Source organism: Phoenix dactylifera, unplaced genomic scaffold (assembly GCF_009389715.1).
Source record: "Phoenix dactylifera cultivar Barhee BC4 unplaced genomic scaffold, palm_55x_up_171113_PBpolish2nd_filt_p 000605F, whole genome shotgun sequence".
NCBI classification, from domain to species: Eukaryota; Viridiplantae; Streptophyta; class Magnoliopsida; order Arecales; family Arecaceae; genus Phoenix; species Phoenix dactylifera.
In genome coordinates, this window is record NW_024068001.1 from 84,497 (window position 1) to 99,401 (window position 14,905).

Consider the following 14,905-nt stretch of genomic DNA (forward strand, 5'->3'; position numbering starts at 1 on the left):
ATGGGTGTGTGTTTAGTTCCATATCCTTCATTCTCCAAAGGGATCTTGAATACCTATATAAGACTAAGAAATCCAAAAACTTTGGCTAGTTTTTTTGAGCGAGGTCTTCGATTGTGACATGGTATCAGAGCAAACTTAGCTCATAGTCTTTATAGACGAGGACATCAAGACTTGAATAGAGGGAGTATATAAGGACCACGACAAGAAACAATTTATATGTGCAAATCTTGTATGAATATGTGTTGTATTAAAGTCCGATCAAAGAAAGAACATGGTGTTAAATTCCCGTTATATTTAAGAATCTGAATTTACTTGCCATATCCCCACAAATCCATCTCACCACCGTGTTGGCCGGAAACCTGATTCATCTGCTGCACAGCGGCACCTCCGACGCTTCCAAACCTCCTATCAACGCCGCCGATCACTGCCCAATCATTCAGGCTCTGATCCCTGATCCCCTCCCCCACAGGCTGCACGGCCCCGGCCTGGAGCTCTCCTTCGTAAGGCCTGACCATCGCCGAGGACTCGCCGGGGAGCACGGAGAAGTTGCAGCCCGTCGGCCTGTGGTTGCTCAGCAGGTCCTGCACCTGGGCATGAGAGTAGGATTGCAGGGGCAACTGAGAATAGTAATGGTTAGAGGCTGGGTGTGGATGGATGCATTGAGAGCTTAATGGCCAAAGCTGGCCATGGCTGGCTGTGGTCATCATGTAGTTCTCCGAGCCTTGGCTTGCTCTGCTCTCGGTCCCAGGCTTAAAGAAGCACTTCTTCTTGAACACCCGGCACACCACCCAGCCTCCCTCCTGTTAGAAGACAATCATGTATATTAGCATGACATCTATGGTGTGTGTATGGATAAAACAACAAAGGCTTGTTTGGTTTCACGGGAAGAGTAGGAAAATATCTCATATTTGAGAATAAGATTTCTACGTTTCACTTTTTCTAAAAAAAATTATATATGGCGCATGAAAAAGTCTAATTCTCACTTATTGAGAATTTAGATATTTTTCGGATAATATATATTTTATATATTTTTTTAGAAAAATATATGCTCAACCAAATATAAGTTATTGAAAAAATTTTAGTGAAGTCCAAAGAGAATCGGAGAGGAGGGGCTTACGGCATTGCTGCTGCTGCTGCCGGCGGTGGCACCGGAGTCTTCTTCAAGGCGGTATTCATGCATGATCCAATGAGTCTTTTGGCCATGGGGGGCGCGGCCGCGGTAGAACACGAGGGTCTTGCGCATGCCGATCTTCTTGTAGCTGGTTCTGATGCACTTGTCCCGGCCGGTGGTCTTCCAAAAGCCGGCGTTGGTGGCGCGGTTGGTCCTCGAGCCGGTGGGGTACTTGCGATCCTTGTGGTTGAAGAAATACCATTCGTTTTCGAGTGTGGATCCAATTCTACATCTCTCTAAGCCAGGAAATTGAGAGCATGTGAGAAGTTGCATTCATTTAGAACAATTTTGTGATCTCTTTTAGTAATTTTTCTTAGACGCAACATTGTTCATGCTAGCATTCCACGTGTGCGTACATGTCTAAACTTGTTGCGGTAGGTAAAAAAAAAAGGATAACAAAACAAGAAGGCAAATCAGAAAAAAAGAAAAATAAAAAAAAAACAAAGTACATAATATTTGTATGATTCTATCTATTAACTTTCATTCATGGATAGAAAAAAAATGCAAAAGTTTACCATAAAAATTTGGAACTTTCAGAATACAAGATTTCTTCACAAATTCTAATTCTCAGTACATCTAATATCTAAAACACTTAATTGCTTTCTTTTTTTAGAGTTATAGAAGATATATATAATAGAATAGATCGATTAGATTCAAACCGGTATCTTACAATAATAAGCAAATTAGTCTGGCCCGCAAGCTATGATCAAGAAAAATGTTCCTTTTTGGCTCTCTAGGGTTTATTATAGACTCAACAAAAGTTTCTCCTTCAGTATGCTATGATCTAAAAATATTTTGTAAATACATTTAGCCAGTTCTATCTTAACATTCACCCAAAACATTAGATATTTAAAGGAGAATGACCCTTAAGAATAGGAAATAGTAACGCCATATTTCTTTTTTATTGCCCTTTAATTTCCTAGAGAATCAAGTGTATAATTAGATTTTTTTTTTTTTCCCAAAGAAATACAAATATACAAAACATCACTACTGAGACTTCTATTTTTCACCGGGAAAGACATATCCAAGGGGACTGGGGTGGGCCAGAATCCTGTAAGTCCATTACTTGGAAGAGGTCAAAAGGTACAAGAAGTACTATAACATTCATCTATCAAACAAAGTAACAATGAATATCTCTCTTTTATCTTTTATTTACTAATTCTAATTAATTCAATAGATCTCTGCTGGCAAAAAATGATATATCAAGGGATGATATATTTTAACGTAGATAAACAAGACTCCAATTTCATAACAAACTTTAATGGTCGATAATAGTGAATGCAAGATGACATCAAATGAAAGAAAAAAATTAGTGTAAGGCAGATCTTTCCATAAATAAGGATTGCCTGTATGTGATAAGGAGTAGACGATAAAACATATGACCTGCAATTTAAACCCTGATGTAGAAACTACAGGAAAAAAAAGAAAATAAAAAGATATAGAAGAGAATTAGTAGAAATAGAAGATTGACAACTTCATGTATGAAAATTTATCATGCCAAGTATGTATTTAGAGCAAATGGAGTCGCGGACTGGGTGGCCTTGTATGTGGCTAATCACTCCGAAGATGCCCTATGGGTTGGAAAAAGAAAGTTGCTCAGAGCTCTCCATAATTTGCTATTTTTTAAAAATTTTTTTTTAATGTGTTCGTACTAGAACGGTATAATTCATTCGGTTTAGCAAAAAAAATAAATTATCATGGTATAAACATATCACATACTTCCCTCAAAAAAACATACTGCATACATACTTTGAGAAAAATCGCATTAAATATCTAAAAACAGAGAAATTATAACACATCTCTTCATGCACCGAATTCCATTCTACCTACCGAAGCATAACGGGATAAGGTGGCGCTTCACAACGGTCGTAATTTATCTTAATTTAACCACACCTGGTTCAGATCAGAATTTTCTTCAACTTAAACAGAAGAAAAATTGTTTTGCTGTAAATACTTTGTGCTGAAATATATCTTCAAAATTTACAATATACAAACAAAATACCTGAAATAATATTCGAATCAATACATGCTTCCTAATAAACATAAGATATTATGTGATGCAATTTAAACCATTATGTGGGGAGAGCATCAATATTCAGTGGCTGAAAATTTATGTCATCTTTATCTTCCGAAGAAAACAAAGTTTACATCATTTCGCCACTGCAGCTAACAAGCTTCAATCACCAAAAACCATTAACTAGATGAGCTCCTAAATCACAATTCATTTATTACTCCATATAATGCTTAAATAAAGCCCACTTTTTATAGATAAACCTAGACTTTCAATATTACCTTGCAAATCCCATGGCTCTATCTTATTGAAATCAATCTCCCTAATCACCTCCAAATCGAACTTCTCAGATGAGACCTTCTTCTGTAGATAGTAGAGGAGGAGCTCCTCCTCGGTTGGGTGGAACCGGAACCCCGGTGGAACTCCGGAGTTTGACGATGACGACGACGACGCCATTCTCCGGCCAAGCCCCCCAGAAACCTTAGAACAAAGTCTTGGACGTTGGTGGCGCCGGTGCAGTTATATTATGTCACGGGTGTCAAAAAGTTGACGCCGGCAGCTACGCCGCCGGGTTGGGATAGAGTAAGTAACGTAGAAGACAAGTCGAGGGAATGAGACTTGAGGGAATTCGGGGTTATTCTACTAGCTGCTTTTTATTCTAATCTGTTAACGATCCCGAGGAATAGAATAGTAATTCAATTATGAGGTTGATTGATCCCAAAGCAAGTATAGTTTAGACTTCAGCGCTCTTATCCCTGGAGCTTAGCATAGGAACGTTGAAAAGAAGAATAAAGGAGTTATGTGATTGTCTCAGTTGGACCTTTAGTAGTTTATGAATGAAATAACGCTAATATACCCAACCATTGCATGGTATAAAAAAAAATTGCTATAACCACCATGGCATGATTCACTGAATCAGTATGATTCATAGGTCAGGGCAATATGCAGTAAGATTGTGGTATAAAGTACTAATTTTCTTGTAACACGTGGCAGGCCAGTAGAGGTTGAGCTTCTTCAAATTCGAAACAAATCAATAGGTGGTTATGCTATCTTAAAAACATAGTGCATGCTATACATAAATTTCTCCATTTTTGGTGATTCTTATTTTGTCCATAAATTTTACGCAAATCCATAATATGTGAACTCCCCATTTCCATAGCGTTCTCAAAGGCATGCTTCATAATCTCATTTCTCTCATCAAAATTGGACGAATGACGATGTAAATTTTATGGTCATCATCACTGTCACTACTATCGCATGAGACCCTGAGTTGTTACAAATGACCATCATTATTGTCGCTACCGTATATCATTATCATCTTGTTAATTTTTTAAAGGAGCTAATGTCTCATCAAGTTTGGATCCTCTCCAACTCAAAACCTGTCATGTTCTATCAACCACCCTTGAGTTTGGACTTACATGCACTCAAATACGAACCTGAATTGGAGAGAATTAGGGTCTCATAATCTGCAGGTATGCTTCGCAAGGATAGCATGTCAAGCATCAGCTAGATTTCAATTAAATTATGTTTGTAGAGTGCTAAATGATGTAATTACAAAAACTATAGGCTGGCATATGAGACTGGAGATCCCACCCTCCTTGTGATTCGAGTCACTTTCTAATGGATGTGGTTTATATATGCTACATAATGGAATCATTGTAGCAAATTTTAGACTTTTAATCTGTCCCATTTTTTTCCTTGAAGAATAACAATTACACTGCGCAAGCCAAGATATATATGAAACATGCGTGAATATCCTGGAGTACTTTGGCATGCAACAGAAGCAGCTAAAGATGAGATTAGGAAACTATAATCCAACTAGAAATGATATTCCCTTGTTTGCTTATCCTGGGATACCTTGCATGAGATGCAAGGACGTCTAAAGAGCCCACTTAGCAACTTTTGTAAGGCTTCATTTGATAACTACTAGCAATTAATTACATATAGCAAGGTCTCCCTCCAACATCAGTTTAGCTTTGTCTTGAGGCCAACCAGTTTGCCTAATGATATCCTTACAAGTGTATAGCTGTTTGGTAATTTCTGCACCACTTCTTTCAGTGCATTAATTCTACTCTTAGCTGCCATTACACTCAACTGGTATACAGATAGGAGTAGTGAGAACAAAGGTATCACCAGTATATCTGGATTTTATTTTACGAAAAGAATATATATTTGGACCATTAATCTCCACCATCCATGTGGTTGAAGATATGCAAATTCTTTGAGCAAAGAATTCAGACATTGGCCTAAGAATAATTCGCACTCTCCTAATGAAAGATTAGGATCGAAGAAGCTCTTATCCTATGGTATAGATCTTGTCTTCCCTGAATTAGAGCTCATCTTCTTATAAAATTGGCTGGAATTTTAGATTAGAGTGGGAATTGTTCGAGACGAAGCTGTCACAGCTAGCTTGGGGCATAACATGTGCAGTGGACTTCTGGAAATTCATGGAGCACAGCCTGCTTGATTGAGATGCACTCTTCCATCAATTCCATGGCGTCCATTTTTCATCAAGCATGTGTGATCATATATTGGTTATGATTCGGGGGTCGGCGCAGATCGATGAAAAGGTCGAGCGAAAACCATGTGCACCAAATGATTAGGTGTGGAAATTTAGGTTTACAGCAAGGAATCAGTGATTGTTAGGTGATTATCACAGTCACCAGTGTCACTTCATGCAGCTTCATGCATGGGGTTATTCTGACATTCTGTGGCCACTGAGCTGGAGTTCTTAGTTTCAGTAAATGTAAATTCTTCATGGATGGTATCGGTGGGGAATTGGAATTGACTTCTAACCCAGCTCCTAAATTGTCTTCCTGATATTTTTCTTTATTCCTAACCTGGAATTTGATTTCTTTTTGGGGTTTCACCCCCTCTTTGTACTCTAGAAAACAAAAGACTTGTGAGAATAGGCTGGATGGGAATTTGATAGCCATTCTCACTTTCCAATTCCTGTCAACCATTGTATACGCTTACTGTTATTAGGTGAGTGGTATGCTTGCCATTGTTCTCAAAGGAAAAAAGAAATATATCGAAATATGTGCCTAAGGCTGGCTAATGTGCCATGTAACGTTGAGCTTACCTGCACCAAATTTTGTGTCACCAGGCTACCAATTGATGACTTGCTGAATTACATGGTTGAGCACTGAGGGTGGAAAGCGAGCATTCATTGTCATCGCTTTCTTAATCTGCAAGTCCCTTAGCCTGGCCTTTGTTGAGAAAGAATAGGAGGACCATGTTGTCATGCATGCCCCAAACTTGGAACATAATACGACCATGCTACTGAGGGGTACAACCCACAATAATTACAAAGCCAAATATTTCATTTAACTTGCAAATTCATCTCAAACAAAATATAATAAATAAAAGTCCAATTTTACCATCCATTAAATAAAATTAATACTAGTTCAAAACATCTAAATTCAAACATAAATACCAAACCTATAATCCTCAATATTCAAAAAATTATTAACTATAAATTCATAGTCAATTTAAAATACTAAAATTTTTCTACAAAATTATCGAGCTTGCTAGCGCGAACTCCAAGCCTGCACCATCTTTTGTTCCCATCGACCCTATTTGTCTGAAGAGAAAAAAATAAAAATAGAGATTCGGTAAGTAAATCTTACTCTACCTTACTGAATTAAGCATAAGTTTTTTCACGTCAATGCATTATTTAAGAAAAATAACAAATATTACAAATTAAAGCATTTCATAGTATAGTATATTAAAACAAGTCATAAATTCAATCATGCATGCATAAATCATTCATATTTCAAAAATATGGTTCTAAGTTTATTTTGCAAATAAATTCATAAATCATTCCTTTGCCATTGAGCCATATCATAGTTCAAAATATTGCTCACGGATATTCATGCTACAGTCACTTTAGACCCGTATCAAAGCACGTGTTCATAATCGACAAAGATTCTTGTTTCATATGCCAACTTTATACCCGCTGGCAGGGCCTGTGTTCGTATGGATGCTTTACCCGCTGGTAGGGCATGTGTTCATATGGATGCTTGCTCTAGATGTTGATTTTCTCAGTTTTATGGATCATACTCAGCTATCTGAGAGCATTTCGAATACTTATATCTTTTTCTTAAACATACACATAAATAGATAAAAAAATACTAAATGGTATGATCAGATTCATCTTTCATAATAAAATTATTTTTATTAAAATATTCATAGAACTATTTTTCATAATAATGCTTGATTTTCGGAAAACATATGTTGATCCGTAATTTTAAGAAAAGCATGATACTTCCACAAACAAATTTTATGCACAAAAGTATGATTATTTAAAAAATTATAAGGAGTGTAAGATGCACTTACCTCTTCCGTCTTAGATAATCAAACTTCGCTGGGCTAATCTACTAAACCTATTTAAAATATTAAAAATAAAATTAATTTCTATTCAATTACTTATATAAAATTAAAATAATAAGAAACAAAGAAAATTAGCTGGATGATAGCATTCGACAGTTCCAAGTGAGTCAGGCCTGGGCAACCCGAACAATGAGTTATAGGGCACAAACTCAATCAGGGTCAAGGTCGTTCGATAAGGCACAAACTCAATCAGGATCAAGGTCGTTCGACAAGGTTCATCATCAATGGGCTCCAGGGATACTTAACAAGGCCAGGGTCATTGATCCAATAGGCTATCTAGGTTCTAAGACTGATCAGGACTCTTTGTAGGGGTCAACTCAATTACGTAGAATAGGTAGATGGGATCTTAGGATTTATGGGCTCCGTTTAGAGAGAGAGATAGGTAGATAAGAGAGAAAAAAGAGAGAGAAAGAGAAGTATGGGCTCTCTCCCTCCACACCTTCTTCTCTTCTTCTTTCTTTCTTTCTTCCTTTCTTTCTTTCTTTCTTTCTTTCTTTCTTGGTAGACAGGGGAGAAAGAGAGGAGGGCTGGTGGCCGCCATAGTTGTGGTCAAGCAAGGATGCAGCAAGCACTAATGAGAGGTAGTGGAGAGCGGCCGGCGGTGGCAGCTGGCTAGCTGAAATCAGCCCAAATAGGGTCGAACAAGGGTACACTTGGCTCGATCATTGTCATGTTTTAGGCCGCTCGCCGATAGTAGGGAGTCTGACTCCCACCAGAGATGTAGGTAGGAATTTTGGACGACTTAACCAAGGCCGCGACATCAAGAAACGGTGGTGCCGGTGGTCAGAATAGAAGGAAAACTTTAGCCAAAAATAGGAAAAATTAGGTGGTCTGAGTTTCGATCGACTTTTGGCCAATTTTACGGTCGTGTTCCAGGTCATGGGAAGAAGAACAAAGAAAGGGAGAGAATATCACAGTGTTACCTTGGCTCCGGTGGCGTCCGATAGCCCTAATTTTTGGCAAGCACAATGACTGGCAGTTGCGAACTCAGTGGGAGAAAAGAGAGAGAAGGGAGCTCGATAATCGCCGATGGAGGTCCATAGGGGGGGAATCATTTATATAGAGGAGACCTGGGGCTCTGGTGCCCCTAGGTCTTCATAGCAAGTTCAAAGAAAAAATATATATATTGTAGCGCTTCACTATCCTAAACCAACCACAACCCCCTCCTTGAAAAAGGATTGTAATGCATTATAATTCTTGTCCATCTTTCTTTTTATGTGCATTGTAACTAAATACATGTGATATTTATGAACACTTGAATTCAATTTATACAGGTCACATATGAAATTTCTTGCTACTAAATCCAGGAATTTTGTGGTCCATTGTTCTGAGTGGCCATTGGGTTTGTAGATTTCTTTAGAGGGAGTTGGAGGAGAGGATACTTTCTTTGGTGATATATTTTTCAGATTCCCATTTTCAAAGAGCAAGAATTATAAAAAAAAAGGGGATAAAATCAGTTCAAGCCTTTGCTCTTTTGATAACTTAAACTGTTTAAAAAAAAATGAAAGGAAAAAAACAGCATATGGAAATCAGAATTCTAGCCCTCTTTGACCATGGAATTTTGTGTATTTCATCTCTATGCTTGTTTCAATCCATTTGGAATGTTTTTCATAGGCAAACAAGAGAAAGCAGTACATTTGACCCAAAAGGGGCACATTGGGGCACCTAATCGCCCTATACATGATGAGAATTGCTAAGCAGAGAAAGGAAAAGTGAGATAAATTAGCAAGAGCTGCTCCTCTCCCAATTCCGGGTTTCTTGAAGCATATGAATTCAAATGAAAGTGTGATTCCTGTTTCTCAAAAAATTTAAATTATGAGGTGTATGGATTCCAACAGCTTTCAAATTAATGGACTGGCCAGTGTTGGAACTGGGTTGGTCCAACCCTGGACATGTGAGCAAGCTTGCCACCATTGCGAAGGCAATTAGAAAGAAAGTCTCACAAAATTCATCACATCTCCTCCAAAAGCTTGGTCATCCAGAATGAGATATCAATCTCAATTGCTTGCAAAAGTCTCATGAAAACAGGCATAGTACACAGACATTTTACAGAGGCCTGAATGATCTCACAAACTTAGATAGCATTGAATTCGAAGGTGGCAAGGAGGCAAGGAAAAAGTTAAAGGGTTGGAGCTCTTTCAGCTGACCCGGCGATCACGGTAAGCAAATTGTTTCCAAATGGATCACTCAGGTGTTTGGTGAGATTCTCCACAGGACCTTCACCAGTCACGTAGGCCTGGAGGAAGAAGCCGAGCATTGCGAACATAGCCAGCCGCCCGTTCTTGATCTCCTTTACTTTAAGCAATGCTGCTTGGTCAGGATCACTTGCCAACCCCAAAGGATCAAATGGACCTCCTGGATGGAGCTTGTCCTCGAAATTCTACAGAACAACCGAAAAACAAATGATCAATTTGGTCTCATTGAAATTTTCTGACAACTAACAAAACTAATTTATAGGTCCCAAATCATTGTTAATGCCATTCCATGGGCTTACTAATGTTACTACCAGTGGACACAGCAGCTAGAAGAGGAGCCTAACAGTGAAGAGTGCTTAATTTGTTATTAGAAGTTGTGGTGCTTGTGTTAGTAGTTATAATGTGATAGAGGTGTTTGGTAACTTACTGTATGCAAGTCAAAGCTAGCAATTGCTGTAAAATATTTGGTCAGAGAGTAATATATGAGAGTAATAACAAAAATTTTCACACTGAAAGATGAAATTTCTCTTACCAGTTCATTGGTGATTCGGTAATATTCAGCACCTCCGACAAGGACAACCTCAGCAATGACAGCAAAAACAAGGTTGATTGGAATGTTCTTTCCAAAGTAATTTAATGTGTTTCCATCTAGGAGAAGAGCACCAGTCTGCAGACCAGTATGTAAATACTAACTGGATAATGATGACTATGCAAATATTATGACTTAAGCAAGTGAATCATGTCAAAGAATGAGAAAAAAAAAACCCAGATATGCACTATAAACAAACTTGCAGCCTCACTGTTCAGAAAGATTGAGGGAATGTTGGCCAATATTATGTATTTTCTAAAACCAAAAACAGAGGATTCTAGTATCTTAATGAAAAAAGAGCAATCTACCGATATAAATTTGGATTGCCTGAAATCAAAATGAATAGCTTGTGTACCTTGAACCAAACAGCCTCGGGGCCACAATTAGCACCAAATTTGTTGCAAGCCTCAGGGATAATGAAGCCTGCGGAACCGAGCATGGCCCACCTTGCATGAATGAGCTCATAAGCTTGGTATCTGCATAATAGTATGAAGTTGTAAGTGTACAAGCAGAAAGAGGGTGGGTTACCAAGTTTAAGCACTCCACTTGAGTCTTGCAAAGGCTAGCCCCAATAAAAAAAAAAGCCAAATTGCCCAAATGCTACAAGATAGAACCAAAATGCCTAGATGCCACAAGAAAGTTGGAGAATTTTGCTAGTTTTCTGCTAAATGAGTTGTTGAAAGAAAGAAAGCTAAATTGTGGAGATCTCAGAAGGAAGGAAATGCCTACATACTATCTCTGTGAAAAAAAATACTGGAAAATAGATAATTTGCAAGATAGTTCACCTACTTGCTGAAATTTTCTGGGTTCTTGCTCAGCCCAAAAGGATCATAGCCATAACTGCAAGGAGAAAATGGCACAAAACCCGTTACCATGTGATTTATAATTTCAACATGGAAAGCCTCAGTGAGTAGTTTTCAGCACTAAATTGAACATATCATGGTATTTTCTTAATACGTTGGTCTTGAACTTCATGTCTCTTCAAATATTAGGGCAATATAGTATATGTTAACAGCCCTTTACTTTGATACTCGAAAACATTACTCAATTCTAACAAAGGCACATATGCAGCATTGCTTCTACTGTCTCGATTTCTGAAATTATATAACCTTCAAAAAAAAAAGAAATTATGTACGTTCTACATCAAACTATTTTCTTCAAAGAGCTTAGTAACTCAATTAATTTAGAGCACTAAAATGTACAAAAGCAATGATGCTGTGCTTCGTAACTGGAAGGGGATCAGTTGTGGATACAGGGAAGTAGGTTTTTCCAAAAAAATTTAGTAAGAAAATACCTAGGAAGCAGGTGAGCTGATGAGTTTCTAAGGAGATTAGGAAGCAGATGTGCTACCTTAAATGGAAAATTTCTTCTACTAAAATCATGTGTATTCTTATGGCACAGAGAAAAATACAGCTTTCCATATTTCCAAAAGAATTCGTATAAAATACTTTTTGGTCAATAAGCTTGGGTTATACAGAACATCACAACAAAACCAACTACAAGTAATTTTTTTTCGGCAAGACATCAACAATTGCTGGATATAAGAGATGATTTATGATATCTCACTTTATTCATTCAACTAGAAAGCATTTCTTCCTTTTATTTTTTGTGGATCAGATGAAAGCCATTTTAATATTTGTTGGTTTTGTTTCGAGTTTTAGAAGTTTTTTGTTATTGCAAGAATAATCTATAGCTTTATAAACGTCTAACGAGAAATAGCAATCTCCATCTTTCACTGTCTTTATCATTGTTTGCTGGAAACTGATAATCATTCTGTTTTTCGCTTATATTTCTTCATCCAAAGCAATTTCAACTTATCAATGCTAGATTGTTCATGACTTGAGAAAATCCAATTTCTTGTGTGCAGTCTACATAATAAACAAAGCATCAGATTCAAAATATGTAACATATCAAGTGCATTGACCTTGTCCCTTCATTCTTCTTTCTTTTATTTTTATTTTTTTTCCCTTTTTCCTTGTTCGAGATGGTTGATCCGAAATAGTTGGAACAAGGCTTGATAGCTACGACTACAAATCCAACAGAGGGAGGGGATATATCTGGCAGATCCCTATCGGTCCACTAATAGCAGGCATAACTTGACCATTACAACATTAGGATCCATAATCTATAGTTTCAGCCACATTACACAGATATCCTTGCAATAGTTTTAAGTTTTTTCATACGAGAGAGATAAAGAGAGAGGAACTTCATATTCCTTACAAATAAACATTGAGAAATAGTAATAGATGCAAATCGGATATCGAAATCAAATGTCTGAGCAATATGAATCTTTACACCATTAATAAGGCTCCAACATTGCTCAATTCATTGAGAAACCAAAAGATTCTTCATTTAAATGTGATGAATTAAGTTGTAAGCCAAAAATTAGGCAATCAGGTCCTTGTGCAAGCATGCAGCCTCTACACATACATAGTAGTGGTTTGTCAATAACTTACTCTCCGGGTACTTCTCCGGTGAGGTACTCTGGAACCTCTGAGCGATCCAACAAGCCTTCCGGCAAGAAGATTCTTCTGTCAGGACCTGTCGCCCATTACCGCATGCACCATATATACTTAGTCACCAATTCAATATCTCAAAGTATAATTTCACCAAGCAGTTAAAAAAATTATGAATTCAAACACAGACTGAACTCAAAACCAATCATGAGAGAAGGAAAGATGAGAGTCACTCACCATACCACTTGGCGAGCTCCTCGTTGGCCGGAGAGATGGAAGCAGGCTTTGTCCTCGGAGGGGGAGCGGCGGCCTTCTTCTTGGAGAAGAGCGAAACAATCTTAGAAGACCCAGCGCTCGATGGCGCCGGAGCCGTGCGGGCTGCGGCCTTGGAGTTCAGTGGTGTGCCGAGAATCTCCGACACTCCCAACGAGGCCGGAGCGGTCGCTGCTGCAATGGATGCCATGGTCTCTTGGCTGAAGAATCCCGGCCGGAAGAAGACGGTGGACTGGTGGCCGTCGAGGAGGGCGCGGTGTGTGGCGGGGAGGGGAGGGTGGTGAGAGGGACTTAAATGGTTGAAATGGTCGATGTGGTGGGACCGCTTGGGAGTTAGATTCCAAGGCTGTGATTGGTCGGGACTTCAGCTTGCGTAATCTATTGTGAGGATATGGTTGGGTTCATTTGGATGATGTGGCAGATGATGGTGCTGACATGGAACAATGCTGGCCACAGGTACTCCTTCGGTTTGGGTGGAGTGAAAAGTGACAGGGAAACGGGGAAAGAGGATGGCCACAACCAAAGAAAGCTGAACTGCAGCTTACCAATTGCCACAATGTTGTCCTGATTATTGAAGTAATCCCTATTCCTTCAACCCATATAGTTGAAGAAAATGTGCCAGCAACTCTTGAAAGCCACAAACTACGTAGATTCTTTTTCATTGATGTCTTCATTTAGAGAGTTCTTGGAATATTATCTGAGTATTGAATAATTAATATCCCATGTTCCGGTCATCATATATAATTTTATATGATATGACTTTGAACCAGATGTTTTTTTAAATAAATTATAAACATTTTTTTTGAAGTTTACATATATTATACTTACACCCAATAGTTATAAAATATATATTTACTCATAATTAAATTAACAGTATTAGTAAAAGCATTTATCTCATATGAAAAGTTGAAATTTTTTTGAGTAAATTACAAAAACCATCTTGAGATTAGGGGTAAATTATACTTATACTCAATAATATAAAAAACCTATACTTACTCCCTTGAGGTTTATTTTTATCTAATACTTCAACGCATAACTCAATAGAATGTTAGTCAAACCGTTAACTTTTAATAGGACCCAAATGCCACGCCAAAAAAATAAAAAAGTTAAAAATAACCAAAATAACTTTACAAAAATCTTTCTAAGGTTTATATTTATTACACTTACACACAAGATTTTGTAAAAACCTATACTTACACCTATTTAAATTGACAGCATTTGTGAAACTGTTTATCTGAAGTAAAAAGTCAAAATTACATTTATAAGAAATAAGGCTCTTCTTTCACTTTTCCGACTCTCGAAACTCTTCGAAGTATTGCATCTTCAAGAGTCTTCTTCTTTTCGAGATTAAATGGCTCGAGGTTCTTTCCCACTTCATCACCCCACCACGAGCATCCCTTCCGACAACAAGCTTTTTTCCCCAACCAACATCCGATGATGAGCATCATTCCCAACCAGCCTCCGTCCTTCCTGATCAGATTTTGTTCTTCCTTCCCCACCCACCACTTTATAGAGATCAAGGATGCATATGTATTATTTACTAAGTTTGAGTTTTACTTGTCCAATACTATATACATTATTCCTTAACATTATCGTTGTGAATGAGGATTCCTATATCTATATATGGAGCTATAATAGCTCTGACAGCCTATCATCAAAAAGATCCAAATCAGTACATGTGTAAGAATTTATTTTTTTGAGAGTGCATCAGTTACGGTTCCATAGCCTGGCTTAGACCATGAATAGGCTGGCTCAAGCGACAAAACTCTTGATGTTAATTTCCTACAACAGAAAATTTTAAGAGCATCCACTTGCTTG

At 37.9% G+C, this 14,905-nt stretch overlaps 2 protein-coding genes across 3 annotated transcripts; both read right to left on the reverse strand.

The window, feature by feature from the left end:
- Positions 1 to 227: 227 nt before the first annotated feature.
- Positions 228 to 3,660, reverse strand: LOC103701712 (protein BEARSKIN1-like). Its single transcript, XM_026802424.2, has 3 exons — positions 3,464 to 3,660; positions 1,118 to 1,407; positions 228 to 800 (listed from the first exon to the last, which is right to left on the reverse strand). The coding sequence occupies exons 1-3, from the start codon at positions 3,636 to 3,638 to the stop codon at positions 309 to 311; spliced, it is 957 nt and encodes a 318-aa protein (XP_026658225.2). The 5' UTR covers positions 3,639 to 3,660; the 3' UTR covers positions 228 to 308.
- Positions 3,661 to 9,544: 5,884 nt separating this feature from the next.
- Positions 9,545 to 13,356, reverse strand: LOC120106680 (chlorophyll a-b binding protein CP26, chloroplastic-like). Of its 2 annotated transcripts, XM_039119714.1 has the most exons (6): positions 13,052 to 13,351; positions 12,815 to 12,899; positions 11,148 to 11,198; positions 10,714 to 10,834; positions 10,302 to 10,436; positions 9,545 to 9,954 (listed from the first exon to the last, which is right to left on the reverse strand). In XM_039119714.1, exons 1-6 carry the CDS (start codon positions 13,275 to 13,277, stop codon positions 9,694 to 9,696), a joined length of 879 nt encoding a protein of 292 aa, XP_038975642.1. In that variant the 5' UTR covers positions 13,278 to 13,351; the 3' UTR covers positions 9,545 to 9,693. The 2 variants fall into 2 exon arrangements, with proteins under 2 accessions (XP_038975642.1, XP_038975643.1); XM_039119715.1 differs by lacking the exon at positions 10,302 to 10,436 and having other exon boundaries at positions 13,052 to 13,356.
- Positions 13,357 to 14,905: the final 1,549 nt, after the last annotated feature.